This window comes from Elephantulus edwardii, unplaced genomic scaffold (genome assembly GCF_000299155.1).
Source record: "Elephantulus edwardii isolate Elephantulus edwardi_28Jun2011 unplaced genomic scaffold, EleEdw1.0 scaffold00192, whole genome shotgun sequence".
NCBI classification, from domain to species: domain Eukaryota; kingdom Metazoa; phylum Chordata; class Mammalia; order Macroscelidea; family Macroscelididae; genus Elephantulus; species Elephantulus edwardii.
In genome coordinates, this window is record NW_006399942.1 from 5,631,185 (window position 1) to 5,654,413 (window position 23,229).

The 23,229-nt window shown below is 38.2% G+C and overlaps 1 protein-coding gene across 1 annotated transcript in view; it reads right to left on the minus strand.

Annotated features, from left to right (window-relative positions):
- ADAMTS3 (ADAM metallopeptidase with thrombospondin type 1 motif, 3) overlaps positions 1 to 23,229 on the minus strand; it is a 413,898-nt gene that overhangs the window by 335,205 nt on the left and 55,464 nt on the right. Inside the window, exon 3 of the mRNA XM_006896829.1 lies at positions 22,282 to 22,688. Coding sequence (XP_006896891.1) covers positions 22,282 to 22,688 — 407 coding nt within the window. The remainder of the gene's footprint in view (positions 1 to 22,281; positions 22,689 to 23,229) is intronic.

The following is a 23,229-nucleotide window of genomic DNA, read 5'->3' on the forward strand; positions in this document are numbered from 1 at the left end:
TGATCCACACAGTCACGCCTTTGCATAGTCAATGAAACACAGATAGGGCTGTTGTACATAGGGTCGCTATGAGTCGTAAGTGACTCGACGGCACATAACAACAACAACAACAACAACAACACTGTTCTTCTTGGACGCAGTAGTGGCATCCACTCCCTAAACAACACACCTCTGGAAACTTTATGAACTTTGATATATGTTGATAGTTATAGACAGGTTTAAGGTATTTTGTTCATAGGGTCACTATGAGTTATGCTTGACTCAACAGCAATCAATAACACTGTTCTTGTAGTGCTGAAAAAGAATACTGAATATTCATGGGTAGCTAAGACAACAAACAGGTCCATCCTGGAGAGGGTGAAATCAGGCCACTCCCTGGAGTCAAGGATTTTGAAGCTCTGTCTGACATACTTTGGGCATGTTGCTGTGCTTGGAAGGGTGGAGGGACAGTGAAAGAGAAGGCAACCTTGGAAAAGATGGATTGATTCAGTGATTGGGGAATAATGGGAATAGATGTGTCACAAAAGAGGAAATTGGCTCAAGACAGAACAGGGTTCATAGCTGTTATACCTTGGGGTTGCTATGAGTTTCAGGCGACTCGAGACAACAACACTGTCCAGTTACAATCGTCATGAGATAGCAAAAATTCTGCATATTGGAGACACTTTCCTAAGGCACACAGGCCCAGAGAACAGAACTCTGTTGGCTTAATGAGTAAGAGTTTGTGCCATCAACCCAAAGTCAGGTGGTTTGAATGCACCAGTAGCCCCCCTGGTGCAATCTTCTCCTGTGAGTCTCACAGTCTCTAAAAGTCCACTTAAGTGTCAACTATAAGTTGGCTTTGACTCCAACACATGTAATAACTAGGACAACAAGGTCTAGGTGGCACAGTACATAGACAACTACACTCCTAGGTCACTCCTCTCTGGTGGTTTGCATCAACCAGCTGCTCAAAATGAGAATGACTAGCAATCTCCTCCAGTATCATTTATAGCCTCTGAAAAACCCACTGAAGGGTCAGCTATGCATGGTTTCTGACTCAATAGCAATCACTCTGACTTCTGACTAACAAAATGTGTAGCTCATATCAAGTACTATGGTTTGTTTAAAAAAAATCATCACTAATTTTAGCTAAAATGTGGTATGACTATACTTACTATGAAACAGAGCTTTTAAAGTCTCCCACACATAGATTCCATTCTATTCAAACAATCCCTACATATTGTATAACAGCCTTCTTGGAAACTGGTTTATATGAGGTAACTGAAAATGATGGTGCAGAAATGAATCAGAATCTAAAATAAAAAGAAGACTCTCAATTTCTTCCAATGTTAAAAAATTTTAAAGGTTAAAACATTACATCACTAAAATGTTAACTTCAGATACTAAAAAAGAAAAAAATACATAAAAGTGGGCCTATGCCAAAGTAAATTAACCTCATAAAACCAGCAATTGTGCTATATAGTTAATATGAGATCCCAATATTAATCTCATCATGTTGTTATTGTGTACGATAGAGGTGGAACAACCCACAGGTCAGCCTCCAGTGGGTTTTCAGTGGCAGTTAATTGCTTGGGAGAAGACTTCCCATCCTTGTCCCATGGAACATCTGGTGGCCTTGAACTGCATGTCTTTGGCATTACAGTGCAGCTTCTTTCCACTAGGCCACCAGAGCTCCCTAATATCATATAAGAAATAATATATTCTTCTTTTAATATGGGGTTTTTCTATCAAAATTGTAATGGCAAATTAATTTAGTAACATAATTTTTAACATCATAACAGTCTTGAATAATCTCTCATGTACTAAAAACTTAAGAATCTATTATTCCAAAAGTTGAGTAAGACAATAACAAATGTAGTGCATATTCTATCTACATTTGGCACATGTATAGAAAAAAAGAAAAGGTTTATTTCCTAGTTAATTGTAAAGTAATTTCTTGATATCCCCACCTAGGTAACACAGGCCCAAACATTTGTATTTTCAGTAATTTTGAAGTAATTTCTTTACATCTCCACATAGGTTAACACAGATCAGTATTTCTTTTCTTAGAATGCATTGTGATCAAGTTTTTATTTCTTTAAACCACCAACATTAAAAGCAAATCTAGAAGATATTATTATTACCCATATTTTATCTTGTTATGAAAACGAAATTAAACTAAGCAGTAAGTGTATGCAAATGTCATTTAAATTAAAATGAAATATATCAAAAAGCTGGCTGTCTATTCCTTATTAGGTGTCATGTGAAACAATTTTACACATTATATTAAATTTCAATTACAATTAAATGTGAAGACTCTAAAATGAGAACTCTTTAGCAGTAATTACAGTAATTGCAGAACTCATCTCTTGTGCGCTGTTAGTTTAATAAATTAGTGAAACTAACAATGTGCAGCCCACTCAAAAATGACTCACTCTGACATTTCATTATTTCCATGCATAACCTGAACAATATCTCTAACATATGACCTGCTTACAATTACCTAATGATATTAAAGATGAAAATAACATGCAAATGTGACTTGCAAAGTTTGAGTTACCTACTTGTCAAGTATATTTTAACAAAACTAGGCTTGGTTTATATAATCTGAGGGTACAATCTTTATAATTCGTACCTGAAAATTTTATTTCTCTTATTATCCATTGTCTAGAAACTAAGAGTATATAGCCTAATGTAGTTCCATTTTCAACTCTAACTGCTAAAAACCCTTATTTTCCAAGTGTTTCATTTTGGTTAGTTCTTACACTTTAGAAGATCTCTCATAACTTCCTTTACATGTAAGAAGTACAGCTAAAATGTTCCTTAGAAATAAGGATGCCAAGACTTTTGTCTCAGGTATTGTCGTAACAGCACTATGGACTGCTGTTGTTGTTGTTGTTATTGTTGTTATGTGCCATCCAGTCACCTGTGACTCACAGCGACCCTATGTACAACAGCCCTAAACTCTGCCCTATCCTGTGCCAATATCACCATCTCTGACACACCTACCCCGATTACCAGTCACTGAATCAATCCATCTCATCAACAGTCTTCCTCTCCTGTGCTGTCCCTCCACCCTCCCAAGCATGACGTCCCTCCTTTCAACATGCCCAAAGTATGTCAGAGGAAGCTTCAGAATCCTTGACTCCAAGGAGCAGCCCGGCTTCACCCTCCCAGGTCAAACCTGTTTGTTTTCCTAGCAGTCCATGGTATATTCAATACTCTTCTCCAACACCACACCTCAAAGGCATCCATTCTCCTTCTATCATCCGTAGTCACTGTCCAGCTCTCTGATGCTTAGCAAATGATTGCAAAGACCATGGCATGTATCAGGTACACCTAAGTGTCCAGAGAGACCTCCTTGTACTTCAGCACTTTAGAGAGGTCTCTAACCACAGACTTTCCCATCACACTATGTCTTTTAATTTCCTAGCTACTGGTGCTAACAGTGTTGACTGTGGAGCCAAGAAAACCAAAACTGTGAACAATCTCGATCTCTTCACTATCCATTATAATGCTGCCAATTGGCCCAGTGGTGAGAATCTTTGTTTTCTTTATATTGAGTCTCAATCCATACTGAAGACTGCAGCCCCTGACCTTCCACAGCAAGTGCCTCAGGTCCTCCTCAGTTTCAGCAAGCAGGGTTGTGTCATCTGCATATCACAGATTGCTGATGATTCTTCCTCCAATCCTGATGCCACATTTCTTCTCATAGAGCCCAGCCTCATGGATAATCTGTTCTGCATAAAGATTGAAAAGGTATGGAGACAAGATACAGCCCCGGCACACACGCTTTGCAATTTTGAACCATGCAGTGTTTCCCTGCTCTGTTCTGACGACTGCCTCCTGGTCCAAGTCTAGGTTTTGCATTAGCACGATCAAGTGTTCTGGGATTCCCATACTTCTCGGAGTTAGCCACAGTTTGTTGCCACCCAATCAGCCAAATGCCTTTACATAGTCAATGAAACACACATAGACATTCCTCTGGTACCCTCTGCTTTCAGCCAAGATCCATCTAACTTTAGCTACACTATCCCTAGTACCATGTCCCTACTTAAACCCAGCCTGCACTTCTTGTAGTTCTCTGTTAATGTGCTGTTCCAGTCATTTTTTTATAATCTCCAGCAAAATCTTGATTGCATGTGATATTAATGATATTGTTCGATAATTTCCACAGTCTGTGGGATCACCCGGAGTCCTTGGGGCAAGGCTGGGAGGCACTATGAACTATGCCATCAGTATTCTGGATAGGTCATTAGGAGAGACCAGCACCTAGAGAAGAACACCATTCTTGGAAAAATAGAAGGGTGCTGATAAAGAGGAATCTGAGAAGTGAACTGACAGTCATCACAACAAAAGGTTCAAGCACAGCAACAATTGTGAGGATGACACAGACCTAGGCAGTGATGCATTCCACTGTACACGGAGCCTCAGTGAATTGGAGCTAACTGAAGACACTTAAAAACAACTTATAGCCATTGTTCTGATCTTTCCTTAAAGGACTTAACTAGAACTGTTTTAACATGTGACCTCCTCAAGTCTCTTTTTAGAAGTAAAAGGGAGAGAAAGCAACAAAGGGAGAAAAGGAAGGAGTAAGGGAGAAAGTTAGGCAGCAGAAGGAAGTTATATTGGCATCTGCATACACCAAATCCTCAGAACAGTCCTAGATCAACTGTTAATGATTGATTCCATAAAGAAATATATCTTTATTAAATAATAGAAAATAAAAATGGAAGATGTTGTTGTTGTTGTTGTTGTTATGTGCCACTGAGTTGCTTTCAACTCATAGCGAACCTACGCACATTGAAACAGAATAAAAACTGTGCAGTGACTAAGAGCTTGTGGTGCAGTGATGAAGAGCTTGGCTGCCAAGTGAAAGGCTAGCAGTTTGAAACCACAGCTATTCTGAAGGAGAAAAGGCTTAGTGATCTGTGCCCTGAAGATTATAATCAAGGAAAGCCTATGGTGAAGTTCTGCTCTGCCATGCAAGAACGTTGAGCAAAAATCCACTGAATGGCAGATAAAACAACAGAAGAAAATGCTGGTTGACTTTACTGAATGTTTAATATGTTCCAGACATTAAGCCAAGGAGTCTTGAAAGCCCAGTGGGTTAAGTATCTGGTTGCTTGTTGGCTGTTTGGATACAAGAACCATTCTGCTAAAGAAAGATAAGGTAATCTGCTTCCATAAAGATTTGCAGGCCTGGAAATCCTATGACAGTGCTACTCTCTGCTGAACACCTGCTATGAGTCTAAATCAATTCAATGGCAGTGGTTAGGCACTGTACTCAATTCTTGCATACATTCTTTATTATTGCTCAAGTAAGCATAATTTTTATGTTATCAATCATTACTACAGCTTTGTTACTATTAGAAAACTGTTGTTGTTGTTGTTATTTTTAATGGTTTGCCTAGTGGTAGGAAGCTGTGCTGCAATCCCAAAGGCATGTAGTTCAAATCCATCAGCTGTTCTGTGGGATAAGGATGGGCAAGCTCCTCCTGTGTGATTAACCACCTCTGAAAACCCTCCACAGCTTCAGCTATGAGTCAGCTCCGACTCAACGGTAGAAAATAACACAACATGCTAAATTAGGACTCAGAGAACTAATTCCAGAGTGTGTTCTTAATCAGTATATACTCTTCACATTGTTAGTCTGACATGTATTTCATGATTTGCTTAACTGGTATTATGATTCATGACAAATATGTGTAGGCCAGCCAGCACAAATAAGCACTAAAATGGGTAGTGTATATTGAAAAACCAAGCATTTGGGTCAGCTGAGACACACACATACCTCCTCAAAAATATAACTCTACAGACACAGAAGATGCCCTAAGTTCACCACTGGACCAAGAAGTAACATTATAGTAGATAAAAGACTGAAGTCGTCGGTGATTGCATTTTTTTTCCAAAGTGAAAGTTTTTGCTTTAATCCCATTTAAATAATAAAATTAAATTTATAATTTTGAAAGTACACTTAAAAATTATAAAGAAATTTTTTAAATGGCAACAAAATGACATATGAAAATCTTTTTCTTATTTTTGAATCAGGAAAAAGAGTTTTCATGTTACTTTGTGATTGTTCATGCTTAGTAAATATACTGTATTAGTGACAACATCCATGGAAAGAACAGTTAAGAATCAAATTATGGGTTGGAAAAGCTGATACAAAAGGTTTACAGAGAGGTGGGTTTTCATTTGTTCACTGTTGCAGATTTTCTTCCCTTTCTCCTCCCATCTCTTTCCTCTAGTTCGCTTAGTGATTTCATCTTGTTTGGATTCACAATCAATACCCTTGGTTCCAGCACTCAAGAAATCAAAAGATGGTTCACCTTGAGGATATCTGATGTCAAGGGTCTTTCCAAGGTGTTAAGGAGCAATGGTTTCGCCTCAAAGACTAAGGCACACCTGACTGAAGCCATGATTTTTCAATTACTTGCTATGCATCTGAAAGTTGGAGAATGGATGACAGAAGAAGAACCAATGCATTTGACTTATGGTACTGGAGAAGAGTACTGAATATCCCATGGAATGCCAAAAGAACAAACAAATATGTCTCGGAGAAAGTGCAAGCAGGGTGCTCCTTAGAGGCAAGGATGGTGAAGCTTTATCTCATATATTTTGAGCATTTTTTTAGGAGAGACAGTCCCTGTAAAGGGAAAATAATATGCTTGGAAAGGTGGAGGGTTGGTGAAAGAGATGAAGAGCTAGGTTGACACAGGGACTATAACAACGAATTCAAGCACATCAGAGATGAGGATGGCACAAGATAGAGAAAGGTTCAGATCTATTGTCCACAGGCTCCTTACCTGTCCTCCTTCCCACTCCTGCCAGTGTCCTTCAGGAATAAATATGCTAATATGATCTGACTTTAACCCAAAAGCTCATTATTACAGAGCAGGATATTTGCATTTTAATAGGAACTCCCTTACCTAATTGTGGAAATTCAAGGCAGAATGGTTATGAGTTAGGGAATGAATAATGGGGAAAAATGCTTTTTATGATTCCTTTAAGTCATTTCCATGCACATGTGAAAAACACAAGTCAATGTAGTCCTTTGAGAAAAACCTGGGAGGGAGGAGGTCCATGAGGGGACAGAAAGGTATCATAAAAGAATTTAAGGATCTAGAATTAGCCAGCACTAGTCTATTTAGGGCTTCACCCATAGCAGGAAATTGCTGCACTGTTCGGTGGCTTCCTTGTACCGATGCCCAGGCAGCTGGCCAAGTGGCTAACCCCTTCCCTGGCCGTTCACATACAGCATAGTCAGTGCCACCGTGGCCCCACTATAACCCTGGCTGCCTCGAGAAGAGTTGGCAGAGAGAGTTCAGGGTTGTGCTATTTAAAGCTATAAGCAGCTACTGTGGATGGAGATGAGCTGCTTTAGGAACAGAGGATAAGACAAGACATGGGAGATTTTCACTAGCCCTAATGAGATTCATTCACCTGCTGCAGTTAGGCACCTGAATTCAGTTCCAACTATTAATTAGTACCCTCAGTGAGATGGATTGGCACAGTGGCTGCAACAATGAACCCCAACACAGCAGTGACTGTGAAGATGGAGCAGACCAGGCAGCGTATGGCTCTGCTATGAGGAGCAACCTGACTTCACCTAACAGCAACAATGTTTTCTGCCTACTTCATTCTTTGGTTTTTAGTTAAATTATTGATTTCAAATACTTAGTCTCAATTTTCAGGCTCAACATAGAATAAAGAAATTCCTTTATATACACCTGAAAACCCACATAGACGATTCTAAATGTAAACCAATGCCTCCGTAAAAATATGTATGGATACTGATATGAAGGAAACGGCTATAAAGAGTATCTGTGTATCTATCCTTAAACTTAAGCTTCCCAGAGTATAGGCAATATTAGGAAACCCAAGCAGGAATCAGGATAGCATAATGATCTAAAAACCAAGTAGGAATCAGGATAGCATAATGGTCTAAAGTACAAGTTCTATAACCAAACCGTACATGTAGAGAAGGGAAACTATCTCATCTATAAATACAGTTCACAATCTAGGTGATTAATGTGTTAACCTCTTATGGGGTCAAAAAATCTGCATATAACTTACCATTTACCCGTAACACAGTCTTAAAACTGCTCACGCTCACAGGTTGTATCTGCTTGAGCTCAAGCGACATATAGTTTAACATGCTGTGTAATGATAAGCATATCCATGTGAGAAGTTCCTCTCTCCAGGGGGAGAAGAACTACTTAGCGTGGATGACTGAAAGCACTGAAATGATATGACACCATGTGAGCACAAGAGGGTCCACAGAGTGTACAGTTCAGTTCTGTGTAGTTCAAGGGAGGCTGAGTCTTCTGAAAGAAGAGACTTACCTCTCTGGAGTCCTTATCCACACACAGAAATTGTCAACAAGTATAATATGGCTCTTATAAAGGGCGGACCTGTGTCTCACACTTAATATTTACTGCTCTATAAATTTTAGTGCCATCACCATAATGATACAAGCACTGCAGCTCAGAAGAACCACAATGACTAGTGATTGTTCTAGAAATCAAACTTCATCTCAGCCAGTCTTGATAATCTGGTCCTATGATTTCTTTGTCCTCTCACTTTCTAAAACATGCTTCACAAGTATCTTACCTAGGGAATTGTTATGGAATAAGAGTTCAAATGTAGTTGAACCCTTATTAATTGTGTTGTTGTTGTTATGTGTAAAGTTGCCTGCAACTCATAGCAAGCTATGTACAGAAGTTCTGAACCCTGCACTATCCTGAGCCAAACTTATTGTCTCTAACACATATACCTCGAATACCCCAGTCACTGTGTCAGTTCATCTTATCCGGGGTCTTCCTCTTCTGCACTGTCCCTTCACCTTTCCAAGCATGATGTCCCTCACCAAGGACTGGTTCCTCCTTGCAACGTGCCCAAAGTATGTCAGACAGAGCTTCCAAATCCTTGCCTCCAAGGAGCATCCTGGTTTTACCCTAGATAAAACTTAGTCCAACTATCATTTCCTTGGGGAAGTCTTTACCTTTAGTCTATGTCAGATAACTTTCTTCTTTCATAAGATAGAATTCTATTTCTTTATATTATTTTTCCCAGTTTACATTTATTCAATGGGGGGCAGATACTATGCTTTGTTTTGCTCATTGTTGCATTCCTGACATTAAAAAGTACCAGGCATACAATAGAGGTTTAATAAAGTCATAAAATGAATTAATGACTCAGCCAGCATGTATCAAGATGTCAATCTATTCATTTCTTCCCAAGAAGTAGAAAGACTGAACAGTAATCAACAGGAATACAAATAATCCTAGGAGTTACTTAAAAGGACAAAAGTTTGAAAAACTTGTGTCTGCTTGAAATAAGTCAAGTAATTTATAAAACAAACAGAATTCTGACTTTCTGTATGTTGCTCAAGAATTGTCATGATATTCTGGAGAAATGTGGAGGAGAAACAACAGAAAGAAATTAAAAAAGAAAGAAAGGCTTACAAGACAGATGTCAGGGGAGGAAAAGAGGATTTTCCATGAGGACGCAGAAAAGGCTCACCAGGCCCAAGATGTCTATTCAATACTCTCTGTCAACATTCCAATTTAAAGGAATCAATTTTTCTTCTCTAAAGTACTGAAGAACAACTATGTCAGTCTAGAAACTAAGGTGCCACTGATCCAGGCCATGGTCTTTGCAATCACTTGCTATGCATCAGAAAGTTGGAAAATGACTAGGAATGACAGATGAAGACTTGATGCCTTTGAGCTGTGGTGCTGGAGAAGAGTATTGAATATGAATATACCATGGACTGATAGAAGAACAAACAAGTTCATCATTGAAGGGTTACACCAGACTGCTCCTTGGAGGCAAGGATTCTGAAACTTTGTCTGACATACTCTGGACATGCTGCAAGGTGAGATCAGTCCTTGGAGAGGGATGTCATGCTTGGGAGGGTGGAGGGACAGCGCAAGAGAAGACCCTCGATGAATGACGGGGGTAATGTGGATAGGTATATCAGAGACAATAAGATTGACATAGGATAGAGTCAGTTTTAGGGCTGTAGTACATAGGATCGCTATGAGTTGCAGGCAACTCAGTGGTAACAACAACAACACTCTTAACTTTCTAGTATCCAATTACCTCAACTGGAAATATATGGTCTTACAAATCATCAAAAGCTGTGGGACTAGGGTAGAACATAGATTGCTTCCCACACTGAGCAGACCTGAGGGAGAATGGAACAAGAATGTTAAGAGAAAGATTCTAGCGATGGTGGTCGAGAAACTGCAGTATGTGTATGGAGAAAATGTGGCAAGGTATAACCATAGAAAACCTGAAATAAAGGCCACAGGTCAAGATTTTGCTGTTCTTGCCAGATACTTCAAGGAGTTGCTGATTTTTAACTGCTCTGAGGCAAACCTTGCAGTATGATTGAGCCAACCAACAGTTTCTTGAATTTGTGTGCTAAATTGAAACCAGGATTTTTCTTAATTAAGGAATTCTGTTTTGCTATCAATCGAGTTTGGGACTGCTATACTAAACCTGGACTTGTATTATGAGATATATTCCTTGCCTTCCCCACTCTCCAAATTGTTTCTTAATAAACCCCATTCTTAGTATCACAACTGTGAGTAAACCTTGTGAGTCAACAATGAATAAACAAACCTCTTGCTGCTGATGTGGCTCTAGTGGTACCATAGGCTGTGCTACAGGCTCTTTATCTTCTCTCTGCTCTGGAGCAGTGAGGGGCTGTGCTATTCTCATTCCCTCTGGCCCTTTCAGAAAGATGTTTCTTATGGCCCTGAGCCCCCATGTCCAGTTTTCTGATCCTTTTTTTTTAAATAAAATTTTATTTTCATTATAATTTTGATGAACATCTACAGAGAAGTTAGATTTTCATTCCTTTTAAACCTATCTCAATGTGAAATGGACATTCTTGCTCTTTAGCACTTATCTAAAGAAGTCTTTGACAGTGCATCTGACATGGACCATCAAAAGCACACGGACTGTCAAAAGCACAGCAAATCTGCCTTGGAAAAAGTGCAGCCAATGTGCTCCTTGGAGACAATACAGTGAGATTTTTCTCTTATGTACTTTGGGCATATTATCAGTAAGCAGTCAGTTTTTTAAAAAAGAACATCTTCTTAGAAACATGAAAGGAATTTTGATTGATGTAGTGATTGTAACAATAGGAAGAATCACAATGGAGATTGTGAGGATGGTGGAAAGTCGGTTTCAATTATTTGTACTTTTGATCATTATGTTCATGATTTGGAGTTGACTCAAAGGTACTTAACAACAACAACAACAACAGGAAGGATGCCTAGTTTTGCAGTTACAGTAATAATCATTACAAAAAGAGTGTGTACCCTCATAAACTTCAGTTTAGCCAGGGCATAGGGAGGGGTAGGGAGTACAAGGGCCATTAAACAAGTAACTTAAATATGATCAGTACTCATAAAAAAACTATAGGCTCTTATAACAACTAACATCCTTGAGTGCAAAGTCCATACATAAGCATGTTTTACTTTTTTCCAAGGAATTAGACCATAGTATAATATTTTATATCTTTCAAAATATTATATCTTCTTAATTTTTTTAAAGAAAAAAAAACAGGCGGTCATATTGATTGTTTAAAATTTTCTTGCTTCCATTATTCAACAGAAGTAAATTAATTTAACACATATTTAACTCAAATGTGGGTTTAGGTCAAGATGATATTTCTTCACTTAGACCAAGAAACAATCCTCAGAACAGAGCAAGGAAAACACTTCATGGTTCCAAATCAGGAAAGGAGTCTGTCAGGCATGCATCCTGTCCCCATCCTTTTCAATCAGTATGCAGAACAGATCATTCAGGAAGCAGGGCTTTGTGAGGAGGAGTGTGGCATCAAGATTGGAGGAAGACTTATTAACAACCTACGATATGCAGATGGCACAACCTTGCTTGCTGAAACTGAAAAAGACCTGAAGCACTTGCTGCAATCTCAAGGACTGTAGTCTTCAATATGGATTGAAGCTCAACATCAAGAAGCCAAAGATACTCACCACTGGGCCAATTAGCAGTACCATATTAGATGGAGAAGAGATTGAGGTTGTTAGCAATTACAGCTTGCTCAGATCCACAATCAACGCTGTTAAAACCAGCAGTCAGGAAATCAAAAGATGAATTGCTTTGGGAAAATCTGCAGTCATGGACCTCTCCGGAGTATTGAAGAGCAACAATGTCAGTCCAGATTCAAAGGTGTGCCTGATCCAGACCATGGTCTTCTCAATTACTTGTTATGCTTCAGAAAACTGGACATATGACTAAGAATGACAGAAGATTAAGAGTTTTGAACATACTACGGACTGCCAAGAAAACAAATAGGTCTGTCTTGGAGAGGGTGAAACCAGGTCTCTCCTAGGAGGCTAGGATTTTGAAGCTCTGCCTCACTTACTTTGGGCACGTGGCCAGGAGAGATCGGTCCTTGGAGAAGAACATCATGCTTGGAAGGGTGGACAGACAGCACAGGAGAGGAAGAACCCATATGAGATGGATTGATATAGTAACTGGGACATGTGGGTTGGTGTGTCAGAATTAGTGAGACTGGCTCAGGAAAGGGTTCAGGATTGCTGTACATAGGGTCATTAAATATTTCAGGTCACTCAATGGCACATAACACAATAACTATGACAGGTTTGGATGCAGGAGTGCTATCCACTTACTAAATAACATGCCTTTGGAAACTCTATGAACATTGATAAATGTCTATAGTTGTGGAGGGCTTCAGGCCTTTGTTTACAGGGTTGCTATGAATTGTGCCCAATTCTAGAAGCCAATCAACAACAACAGTTCACATATAAAAGGAGACAGAAAATTAATGAGAAAAATGGGGGTGTTTTAAACTATAGAATTAAAATACTTTTAAGGAAAATGGAGATGATTTCTATAAATAATTAGGAAGCTTAAGCTTTCAACATCATAGCATTACATTCATGTTAAAATTAGAACAGCTACCCTGTCATCTGTTATTGTTGATGTTTGCGGATCCCTCCAGTGGGTTTTCAGAGATTGTAATTCATAGAAAGAAGGTAAAATGCTAAACAAATCATTTCAGGAGTATTTCTTTATGAAGAAGAATGTGGTATCAGGATCTAAGCAAGATTCATCAAGAAGTTTTGTTATGTGGATGATACAATCATGCTTGCTGAAAGTGTGGAGGAATTCAAACACTCGCTGCAGAAGATAAAAGCCAGCAACCTGCAATATGGATTACATCTCAACATCAAGAAAACAAAGATCCTCACCTGGGCCAACACCATGAAAGATGGAGAAAAGAGTGGAACTGTCAATGATTTTATCTTGTTTGGTTACACAATCAACACCATCAGTACCAGCAGTCAAGAAATCAAAAGATGTTTTGCACTAGTTAAGACTACTGACAAGGACCTCTCCAAAGTACTGAAAAACAGTGACCTCAGCTTAAAGTCTAAGGTGCTCCTGATTCAAGTTATGGTCTTTTCTATGCATCTGAGAGCTGGACAATGAATAAGAATGACAGATGGATGCCTGTGAGTTGTGGTATTGGAGAAGAGTGCTAAGTGTTCATGGACTGCTGAAAGAACACACACATGTATCTTGGAGAAAGTGTATCCAGAGTACTCCTTAGAGCCCAGGATCATGAAGCTTTATCTCACTTACTTTGAACCTGTTATTGTTGTTGTTATGTGCCACTGAGTCGCCTGTGACTCCCAGTTACTCTTTGCATATACAACAGCTCTAAACCCTGCCCTGTCCTGAGCCAGACTCACTGACTCCAACACACCTACCTCTATTACCCCGGTTACTATAACAATCCATCTCTCCAGGTCTTCTCCTACATTGTCCCTCCACCCTTCCAAGCATGATGTCCTATTGTTAAAAGGGGCTGTTTCCTTGGAAAATGATGTCATGCTTGGAAAGGTGGAGGTTCAACCAAAGAAAGTAAGACCCTAAACAAGAAGGGTTGACATGGTGACTGCAGAAGTGAGATCAAGAGCATCAGAGACGATAATAATGAAACAAGATCAGACAGGGTTCAGGTCTGCTGCTCACAGGGTCACTATGAGTCATACTGGATTCAGTGACACTTAACAAGGGTCACACACAAACAGACCAAGAAAGATTGTCAAATGCAACAAATGAGGAATTCTCCCATTTCCATCTTGAGGTAACTTAGCAATTCCCAAACAGAGGCATTTCAGAACAGCAAAGACAGTAATGAATATCTGGAAATGACTACACATCCTTCATAAAACTGAACAAAATGGTGCCATTTTCACACAAACTGAATTCACAAATACAAATGGAGAAAGGGTTGCTGTTCTTAATGATTACAGCCTAGAAATCCCCATGGAACAGTTCTATCGGGCCACTTGACTGTGTTAAGAATAACAATTGACTCAACAGCAACCACAAATGGATGATTAAATCTTTTATTGGAAAAAATATCTGTGTAGTAATGGAAAATAATTTACCACCACTGGCAATGCTGATCAACAAATCTGTACTGTTGTAGTTATTAAAAAGTAGAAACAATAATTCCTTACTTATTAAGCTCATTTTGGGGACTTATAAAATACTTCAAACATAAATTCCGACAACAACAGCAAAAGGCAGACTCTACTCTAACTCAAGTCCCTTTCAACAGTTCAGAAAGAATATCAAGGTTCTGTGAATGGGGCCCAAATTTCAAAATATCCCCCTAGATCAACATGTTTTGACTGTTTTTTCCAAGGATAACATATAAAAAGAGGTCTCATCCTGAAAATTTCATAACAGTAGTTAGAATTAAAGACCAAGAGAGCTCACTGTATGCTAAGTCTAGGTGCGGTGCCAAAGATGAAGCCAGAACAGGCCGCGAGTACAGCTGACCAAATAAAGACAGAGATCTCACGGTGACTTAATTTTATCTGGACCCACATCACTATGCTTGGTCTGCTTTCTTGTCCTGGGAGCCAGTTAATACCATCCTCAGAGCCAGGTATGCAAAAATGGAGAAGTATATGAAGCCAAGCAGAAAAGTATGAAATACTGGCACACTCTAAGCAAGCTCAAGTATCCTGCAAGCCCAAAGGAAGTATTACCCTAAGATTCCAATCACAACGTTGAAAGCCTCTCATTTCACAGATACTGTGAAATAAAATGTTTCCCACTGTGTTTGGGTTGCTAACATTTGCAGAATCCCACACTAAGTGATGTTCTTTATTTTCTCTCCAGTTTTATCTGCTCAGAGGTCTACATTAAGACAGAGTCCGACTATATTCACATGATACTCCAGCATCTAATAATGTAGTTCTCTGTGTCTCTATTCAACTTTTAGGGATATAACCCAACAGAAGAGCTTCCAGAAATCTCCTGCATTTTATACCATGATGCTAGTAAAATTCATCCAAACTCCCAAAGATTAGTTTAATAATAATGTCACTTTGTCACTAAAAAAACATCCTCAGTGGTTGGAGCAAGACACTACACCACCTTGTTCTCCATCTCCTTCAATTCCTCCACAGCGGAGAAGAGCAGACACACCCCTCCCTGTTTGTATTTGTTTCCATGAAATATTCTAAACTGAAAGATAAACAAGTACCAGCAACAACCACTAAAAAAACTGCTAAAACAAAAAACTACCCAAAAAAAGAGAGGGGTGAAATGAGCGAAGTTGCAAAGTCTTTGATGTGTATGTGTGTATGTTAGATCTAAAAGCATGAGAGGAAGGCTAAGACTGTGATATATACTATGCCTTGTTACTTCTCCATTCCATAATAATGCATCCTATTATTTAATGGAAATGTTTCAATAGCAGAAATAATTTGCTCTATGGTGTAATGAATGACCAAAATGATACTTACCTAAAAACCTTTCTCTTGTAACTGGAAGAGATTGTGCATATATTTATTGTTGATATATTTACCAACTCTAAAATATTTAACAAGTAGAATAAAACATTTTTACTTCACATATCCAAGAAGACCTTAAGTATAAATTTCCTATATGTTAGAACTATAGGAAAAACAGAATAGAACACAGTAAGTTACCCATCCTCATTAAGTCTTCAAGAGAGTATCCATTGGAGATGATGACATAAAGAAATCCCTGTGTCAGAAGGCTAGGAGTATGTTAAAATTCTGTCATTTTCACCAAGGTGTTCACTTCATAGAATACTGTATTTCATAAAAGTTAAGTCACAGGTTGAGTTGGTTACCTACGGCACTTCTTAATTTACAATATTATTATCATTAAGGGAGCTCTGGTGGCCCAGTGGTAAGAAGTTGCACTGAAATCCCAAAAGCACATAGTTTAAATCCACCAGATGTTTCGCAGAAGGATAGGCAATCTCTTCCAGTGCAATTTGCTGCTTCTGAAAACCCACTTAGAGGGTCAGCTATGGGTTCAACTTGATGGCAAACAACAACTAAAAACTAATCTCATGTCTGTTTCTGATTTGTACAACTTCCCACAATTATGTTATCTACAGAAGCTTGGCTGGAATTTCTCAAAATTTAAATTCTCTAAGTATTATGACTCTGACTAATTTCATCACTCTTCACTTTCATTGGTGTCTATTAATGATTCTCATGATGAAATTCTGAACTTAATACTTTCTAAGCATTTTACTGTGGTATTGGAAAAGAATGCTGAACATCCCATGGACTGGCAAAAGAACAGATACGTCTTGGAAAAGGTAAAGCAGAGTATTCCTTGGAGGCAAAGATGATAAAGCTTCATCTCACATACTTCGGGCATGTTCATGTTTGGGAGGGTGGCTGAAGAAGGGGGACTGACACAGTCACTGCAACAATAGACTAGAATATACCATGGACTGCCAAGAAAACAAATAGGTCTGTCTTGGAGAGGGTGAAACTGAGTTTCCCCTTGGAAGGATTTTGAAACTCCATCTCACATACTTTGGGCACATGGCCAGAAGAACTGATCCTTGGAGAAGGACATCATGCTCAAAAGGGTGGAGGGAAAGAGCAGGAGATGATTATAACTAGGGCAATGGGGCCAGGTGTGTTGGAGTCAGTGAGACTGTCTCAGGGCAGAGCCAGCTTTAGAGCTGTTGTGCATAGGGTTACTATGACTCACAGGTGACTCAAGAGCACAACACAACAATAATATGTCAGAGATTATGAGGATAGCACAGGATAGGACAGAGTATGTATCCTAGGGTTGCCATGAGTTGTACGACACTTGATGGCACCTAATAACAATATTAAGGAGAATAGATTGAAGCTCAACATTAAAACAAAAAACCAAGGATTCTCACCACTGGGCAAATTGACAGTATCATGATAGATGGAGAAGAGATTGAGATTGTTAGCAATTTCAGCTTGCTCACTTCCACAATCAACACTCTTGGCACTAGCACTCAGGAAATAAAAAGACAAACTCCATTTAAAAAAATCTGTTGTCAGGGACCTCTCCAGGATACTGAAGAGCAACGACGTCAGTCTAGAGACTAAAGTGTGCCTTATCTAGGCTATGGTCTCCACAATTATTTGCTATGCATCATAGAGCTGGACAAAAACTAAGGATGACAGAAGAAAAATCGGTGCCTTTGAGTTGTGGTTCTGGAGGAGAGTATTGAACATTCTTGACTGCCAAGAAAACAAACAGATCTGTTGTGGAGAAGGTGAAAGTGAGTTGCTCATAAAAGGCTAGAATTTTGAGGCTCCATCTCACATACTTTTGTCATGTTTCCAGGAGGAACTAGACCTTGGAGAAGGACATACTGCTTGGAAGGGTAGAGGGAAAACACAGGAGAGAAAGACCCTGGATGGAATGGATTGGCATAACCACAGTAGCTGTGGTTGTTGGGGCATGTGTATCGGAGATGGTGACACAGGCTTAGGATAGGACAGGGTTCAAAGCTATAGTGCTGAGGGCTTTATATTCCCAGATTGAACATCAGGAGTTAATGTTACATAAATATCTCTAATACTTTTTCTAAGGAAGAGCCAGAGGACAAGGAAGGTAAGCTTATATCTCTACAATGAAATTTTTTTTTAAATGTAAAAGCAATGCCATCAACTAATTAGCAAAATATCTTCATATTCTTATCAATTTAAACCTCTTACTTCAGTCCTTTTTCTGGTCAATGTAATTCAGAAATTTCACAAATCTGCCCCCAGTTTAATAGATCAGCTAAACCACTAATAAGTAGAATGACTGAGATCATGTCCCCAAGATTAAATGCATCATCCTATGTTCTCTTTGGAGTTGGGTGCTGTTGAATTGACCTCATTTTATAGCAACTCCTATGTGTCAAATGCAATAATGGTTAGCCATGATGGGCAGCGTTTGGTGGAGCTCCCCTATTGAAACAAGCTTGGAAGCAGGCATGGCATCCACTTCTGAAATAGCCTGCCTCCAGAAATTATGAACTTGAAGAAACAATGAAAGTTATACAAGTGTTCAGGTATTTAGTTCATAGGGTCACTATGAGTTGTCTACAATTCACTAGCACTTAACAACAACAACATGTACAATAAAATGAAACTATGCCCATTTCTGTTCTCCAGTCACAATCTCAGCTGTGCTTAACCCAGCTGTCACAGTCATTGTGTCAATTCCTCTGATTAAGGGTCCTCCTCTCTTTTACTGACCCTCTACTTTACTAAGCATGATGTCTTTCTCCAGGGACTGACCCTTTGATAACATGCCTAACATACAGGATGAAAAAACTCTCTTTTGGTACCAAAGCTTCAAAGGAGTACTCAAGCTGTACTTCTTCAGTGCAAATTTGTTGTTTTTTTTTCTTTTGGAAGTCCATTCAAAGGCATCAGTTCTTCAATCTGCCTCTCATTGTCCAACTTTCACATGCACAACTGAAAATACCATGGCTTAATTAGCTGCACCTTAATTTTTAAAATAATATCTTTGCTCCTTAACACTTTAAAGAGATCCTTGACAGAAGAATTGGCAAGTGCAATGCACTTATTTCTTAACTGCTGCTACTAGGAGTGTTGATTGTGGAACAAAGTAAAATGAAATCTTTGACAACTTCAATCATTTCTCCACTTAACAGGGTGGTGAGCAATGGTTCAGTTGGGAGGATCTCTGTTTTCTTCCTGCATTCAGTCTTGCAGCACACAACTGCTGTGAGCTAGAAACTCTCAAGAAGACTTCAGATTGTGCATGCCATGATTATCAACACTGCCTATGGTAGTCTACACTCACTTTTTTCCGGTAAATCCCTGGTTCCAGGTTATTTATTTTTGTTCATAACATCTGTGATAGTCCTATAAATGTTCAAAAAGAGACTTCTATCAAGAACATTTTTTTAAGTTAAGCATGATACTACACTTAAAAGAGAGCACTGTGGTAGCACTACAGTTATGAGATTGATGGACAACTTAAAGGTCATCTATCATGTCCACTTTGTGTCTGTGTCACATTATAGTAATTCTTAAAGTATTTTAAAATGTTATTTGAAACTTAATAGTCTAGACTCTAGTGCAAACATAACTTTCATATGACCTACAGACCCAAAAATCAATGCAACTTCCTTAGCTGTAGTAGTCACTTTATTATGATGGTCTGGGATCAAACTCACAATATCCCCAAGGTATACCTGCATACAATATGTAATCTAATACTGCCTATATACTCTGTAATACATACATTTTAAAGGTTTGTTGTTTTGCTCTTATGTGCCATTGAGTCACTTGCAACTCACTAGTGACCCTATGTAGAACAACCCTAAACCCTGGTCTATCCTGTGCCAACCTCACTGTCTCCGACACACTCACTCCCACCACCCCAATCACTGAGTTGATCCATCTCATCAAGGGTCTTCCTCTATTTCATTGTCCCTACACTCTCCAAAAAATGACTGGTCCCTCCTTGCAACATATACAAAGTATATCAGACGAAACTTCAAAATCCTTGTCTCCATGAAGCAGCCCGGTTTTACCCTCTCCAGGACAAACTTGTTTGTTCTCCTAGCAGTCCACGGTATAGTCAACACTCTTTTCCAGCACCACAGCTCAACAGCATCAATTTTCTTTCTATCATTCCTAGTCACTGTCCAGCTCTCTGACACATAACACATATTTAAATCCTCTGGCAGGCTTTACATCTTTAAGCTCTCTGATATTTCTGAGCTCCATGAGGATGAAGAACTCATTTTTTAAAAGCCACCTCAGAGTATCTAGAATTGTGCATAATTGGTTTTCTACAAATTTATTTTCTATTTTTTCATTTTTTATGAAAGTATATACAGTTAAACATATACCATTTTGAAAACAGTTACATATACCGTAAAAATTCAGCTTCATTAGTTACATTCTACAAGTGGTAATATCATTGTCATTATCCTTTTTCATATTATTTCACCACCGTTCTCTTTACTAATCTTTAAAAGAACACAATGCTCAAAACCTATCTACTTTACTAACTAAATAATGAAAATAATTTTGCGGCTCAAAGAAGACTTTAGGGGATAGTATGGGTTTAAGGTTTAAAGATTAACTCCGGTCAATAGTTTTAGAAACTCATCCAGTCTCAATGGTGCCAGAAGGTCTATATTTCACTGACAATTTAAAACTTTGGTAAACATCTCCCCTCCTTCTATATACTCTTCTATCAAAACATTAAATGATGATAAATAAGCACCAGGCAATTATTCTGCAAATATTTTAAATAAATAAAATCATTAAATAAATAAATATATGCAGTGCAAAGTTGTGTGTGTATACAACATAAATATATGACATAAATAAGGAGAAATTTAATAATCCTAGTAATGTTCATTCACTTTACACCTACCCTCTTCTTTATATCAACTTACTGCTCAGATTTTGGTGTGGACAATAAGAAAAACACTGATTACTAAGTCAGATTTATAAATCACTAGTTTCTTCATGAAAGTAATTCATTTATTTAAATCATTTTTTTAAAGTACACTATTTTTATGCTATAAGTAAGGGGAAAAGTTGAAATCAAGATTTATCCCAAGATATTGTACTCTTAAATATTATAAATCAATATCATTTTGCATCATTTCTTTCTTTTCTAAATTAGTATCACTGTATGAAAGCTCTCTCCAGCAATAGTTAAAAGTTAGCATTTTTTTTCTAGAAAGTACTTTTAAAAAATGAATTGGTTTACTTAATTCAGACTCATAGAAAGTTTTATGTAAAAAATTTGTGAGCTTCCTACTTTCAATAAACCCCACCATAAAGTTCAGTGCTACTGTGAAGGTACGGATCTAGAAGACAAGAAATACAACAAGAAAGCTGGATCTGTCGCAGGTATGCAATGACATCTGATACACTGGTTTAAAAATCCTATGGAACATGATAAGGCAATATGAGATCACACAAGTAAAACCCAAAAATATAATTAACTCATTAGCATGTCTAAGACATACAGCATCATAATGCATTGGGTGGAGCCTGTGCAAGAAAAAAAATGGAGAACAAATAATTCGAGGTAGGAATTTGAGGACAATTTAGAAAACTCACACAGAAAATAAATAAATAAATGAATGAATGAATGAATGAATGCAATTACTCTGAACTCCCAAGAAACAGTAAAAGAAAAATGGTTGTCCTTTTGTAACAAAGAGAGTCAACTTTTCATAAATGGGGACACAATTTTCAAGTAACATCTGAATATACAAATAAAATAAAAAATATCTTACATCTACAGAGTATATAAAGAAACATATATTATTAACCTCAATCCTAAAACTGAAAAACAATAAATGTGTATTTAATTTGAAGATAAAGAAAAAAGTTAAACAAGGCCACCCCACAGAGAGACCCGCAACTCATGTTCAAAAAAAGTGATGTTATTTAGATTCTGTACGATCTGAGCATTTACTATTTTCTGTAGGGAAGCTAAAGAGCGCTTTCAAAACAGTTCAAGACACTATCCAAAGTTTCCACATAAATGAAACACTATCATTTTTGAAGCTTCTTTGGTTTTTTAGAAGGTTTTCAGAAAGCTTTGAAAGAAATCATTAACATAATCATAGATTTTCAATTTCTTGAGAGAACAAGTATTAGGAAATTCCACAGTGCAGCACAATGGAAAACATAAATAAGGAACGTTAAAAAACAGTTTCCTTTCTTTTGTTTCATAGAATAATGTAGCCTTCAAGTCATACACTAAGCCAAAGCACACATCTTTGACAGAAAGTAAAAAACTTTCTAATCCTTTTTCCTGAGCAAACATAATTATGCAGCTTCTTTCCATCTCTACCTTCCAAATAATGCTGATGTCATGCAGCATTCCTAATACCTATCTACCCACACGCACACACACGCACAAACACACACACAGAGGGGGTATGAGTCTTACCAGACCATCACAGTTGCTAATGGCAACAGAGGTTCCTGGAATGTCCATGATGTCACCAACATAAGCACAGTTAGTCTGCAAAGGCTCTGTTTTCCAGATCCCTTCTGAAATACTTCCTGGTTGATGGTCATGAATGGTGTCAGTAACATTCCCAGGTACCAAGGGTGTCTCATGCCATTCCACAACAGCCCCAGGAGCTATCAGTTGATTATTGGGCTTTAGTCGGAGATGGAAATCTCTTCCGAATGCTGTGATGTTAAAAAATAGCTGCTCAAGGTTGGAAGACACGTCCCTTGTTGATCTCTTTTTGTGATTTGCAGAAAGAATATGGGAGAGATAGTGTCCTTCTAGGTTTGTGCTGACTGGAGTCACCAGCTCATATTCTCTATGCTTCTTTATTGGTAAATCTGTGGGATAAAAATGATACAGAATTATAGAACTGTGCAACAAGAAAACAGAGGAGGCTATGACAGGAGTAAAGTGTTCAACTCCCAGCTCACAAGATTATACTTCAGTTTGAATAACAGATCTACTCCTGAATCATCTTTCTGTTCATTAATTATACATTAAAAACTTAAAGTCATTCTTCAAAAGCATTTAGGTACCACTCTGTTCAATAAATTTTCTGACTTCTAAACAAAGTTTACAATAATGTGAGTATTAATATAAAATTTATCTAGGAATATGAATTGTAGTATGTTACTTATAACTGCAACACATCCCCAAACAACTTGTTACTAACATAGCTGACACTGCCCTAAAGTGTTAACAAAACTATTATACTCTGAAAATTGCACTGGAGCGCAGAGAAGCCAAAGCGCAGGAAAGAATTCAAGATACTAAAGAGTTCAATAGAAGATTTCAAACGGCAGCACGGGATGACAAAGCAAAATATTACAATGAAATGTGCAAGGAGTTGGAGTTAGAAAATCAAAAGGGCCAAACTCG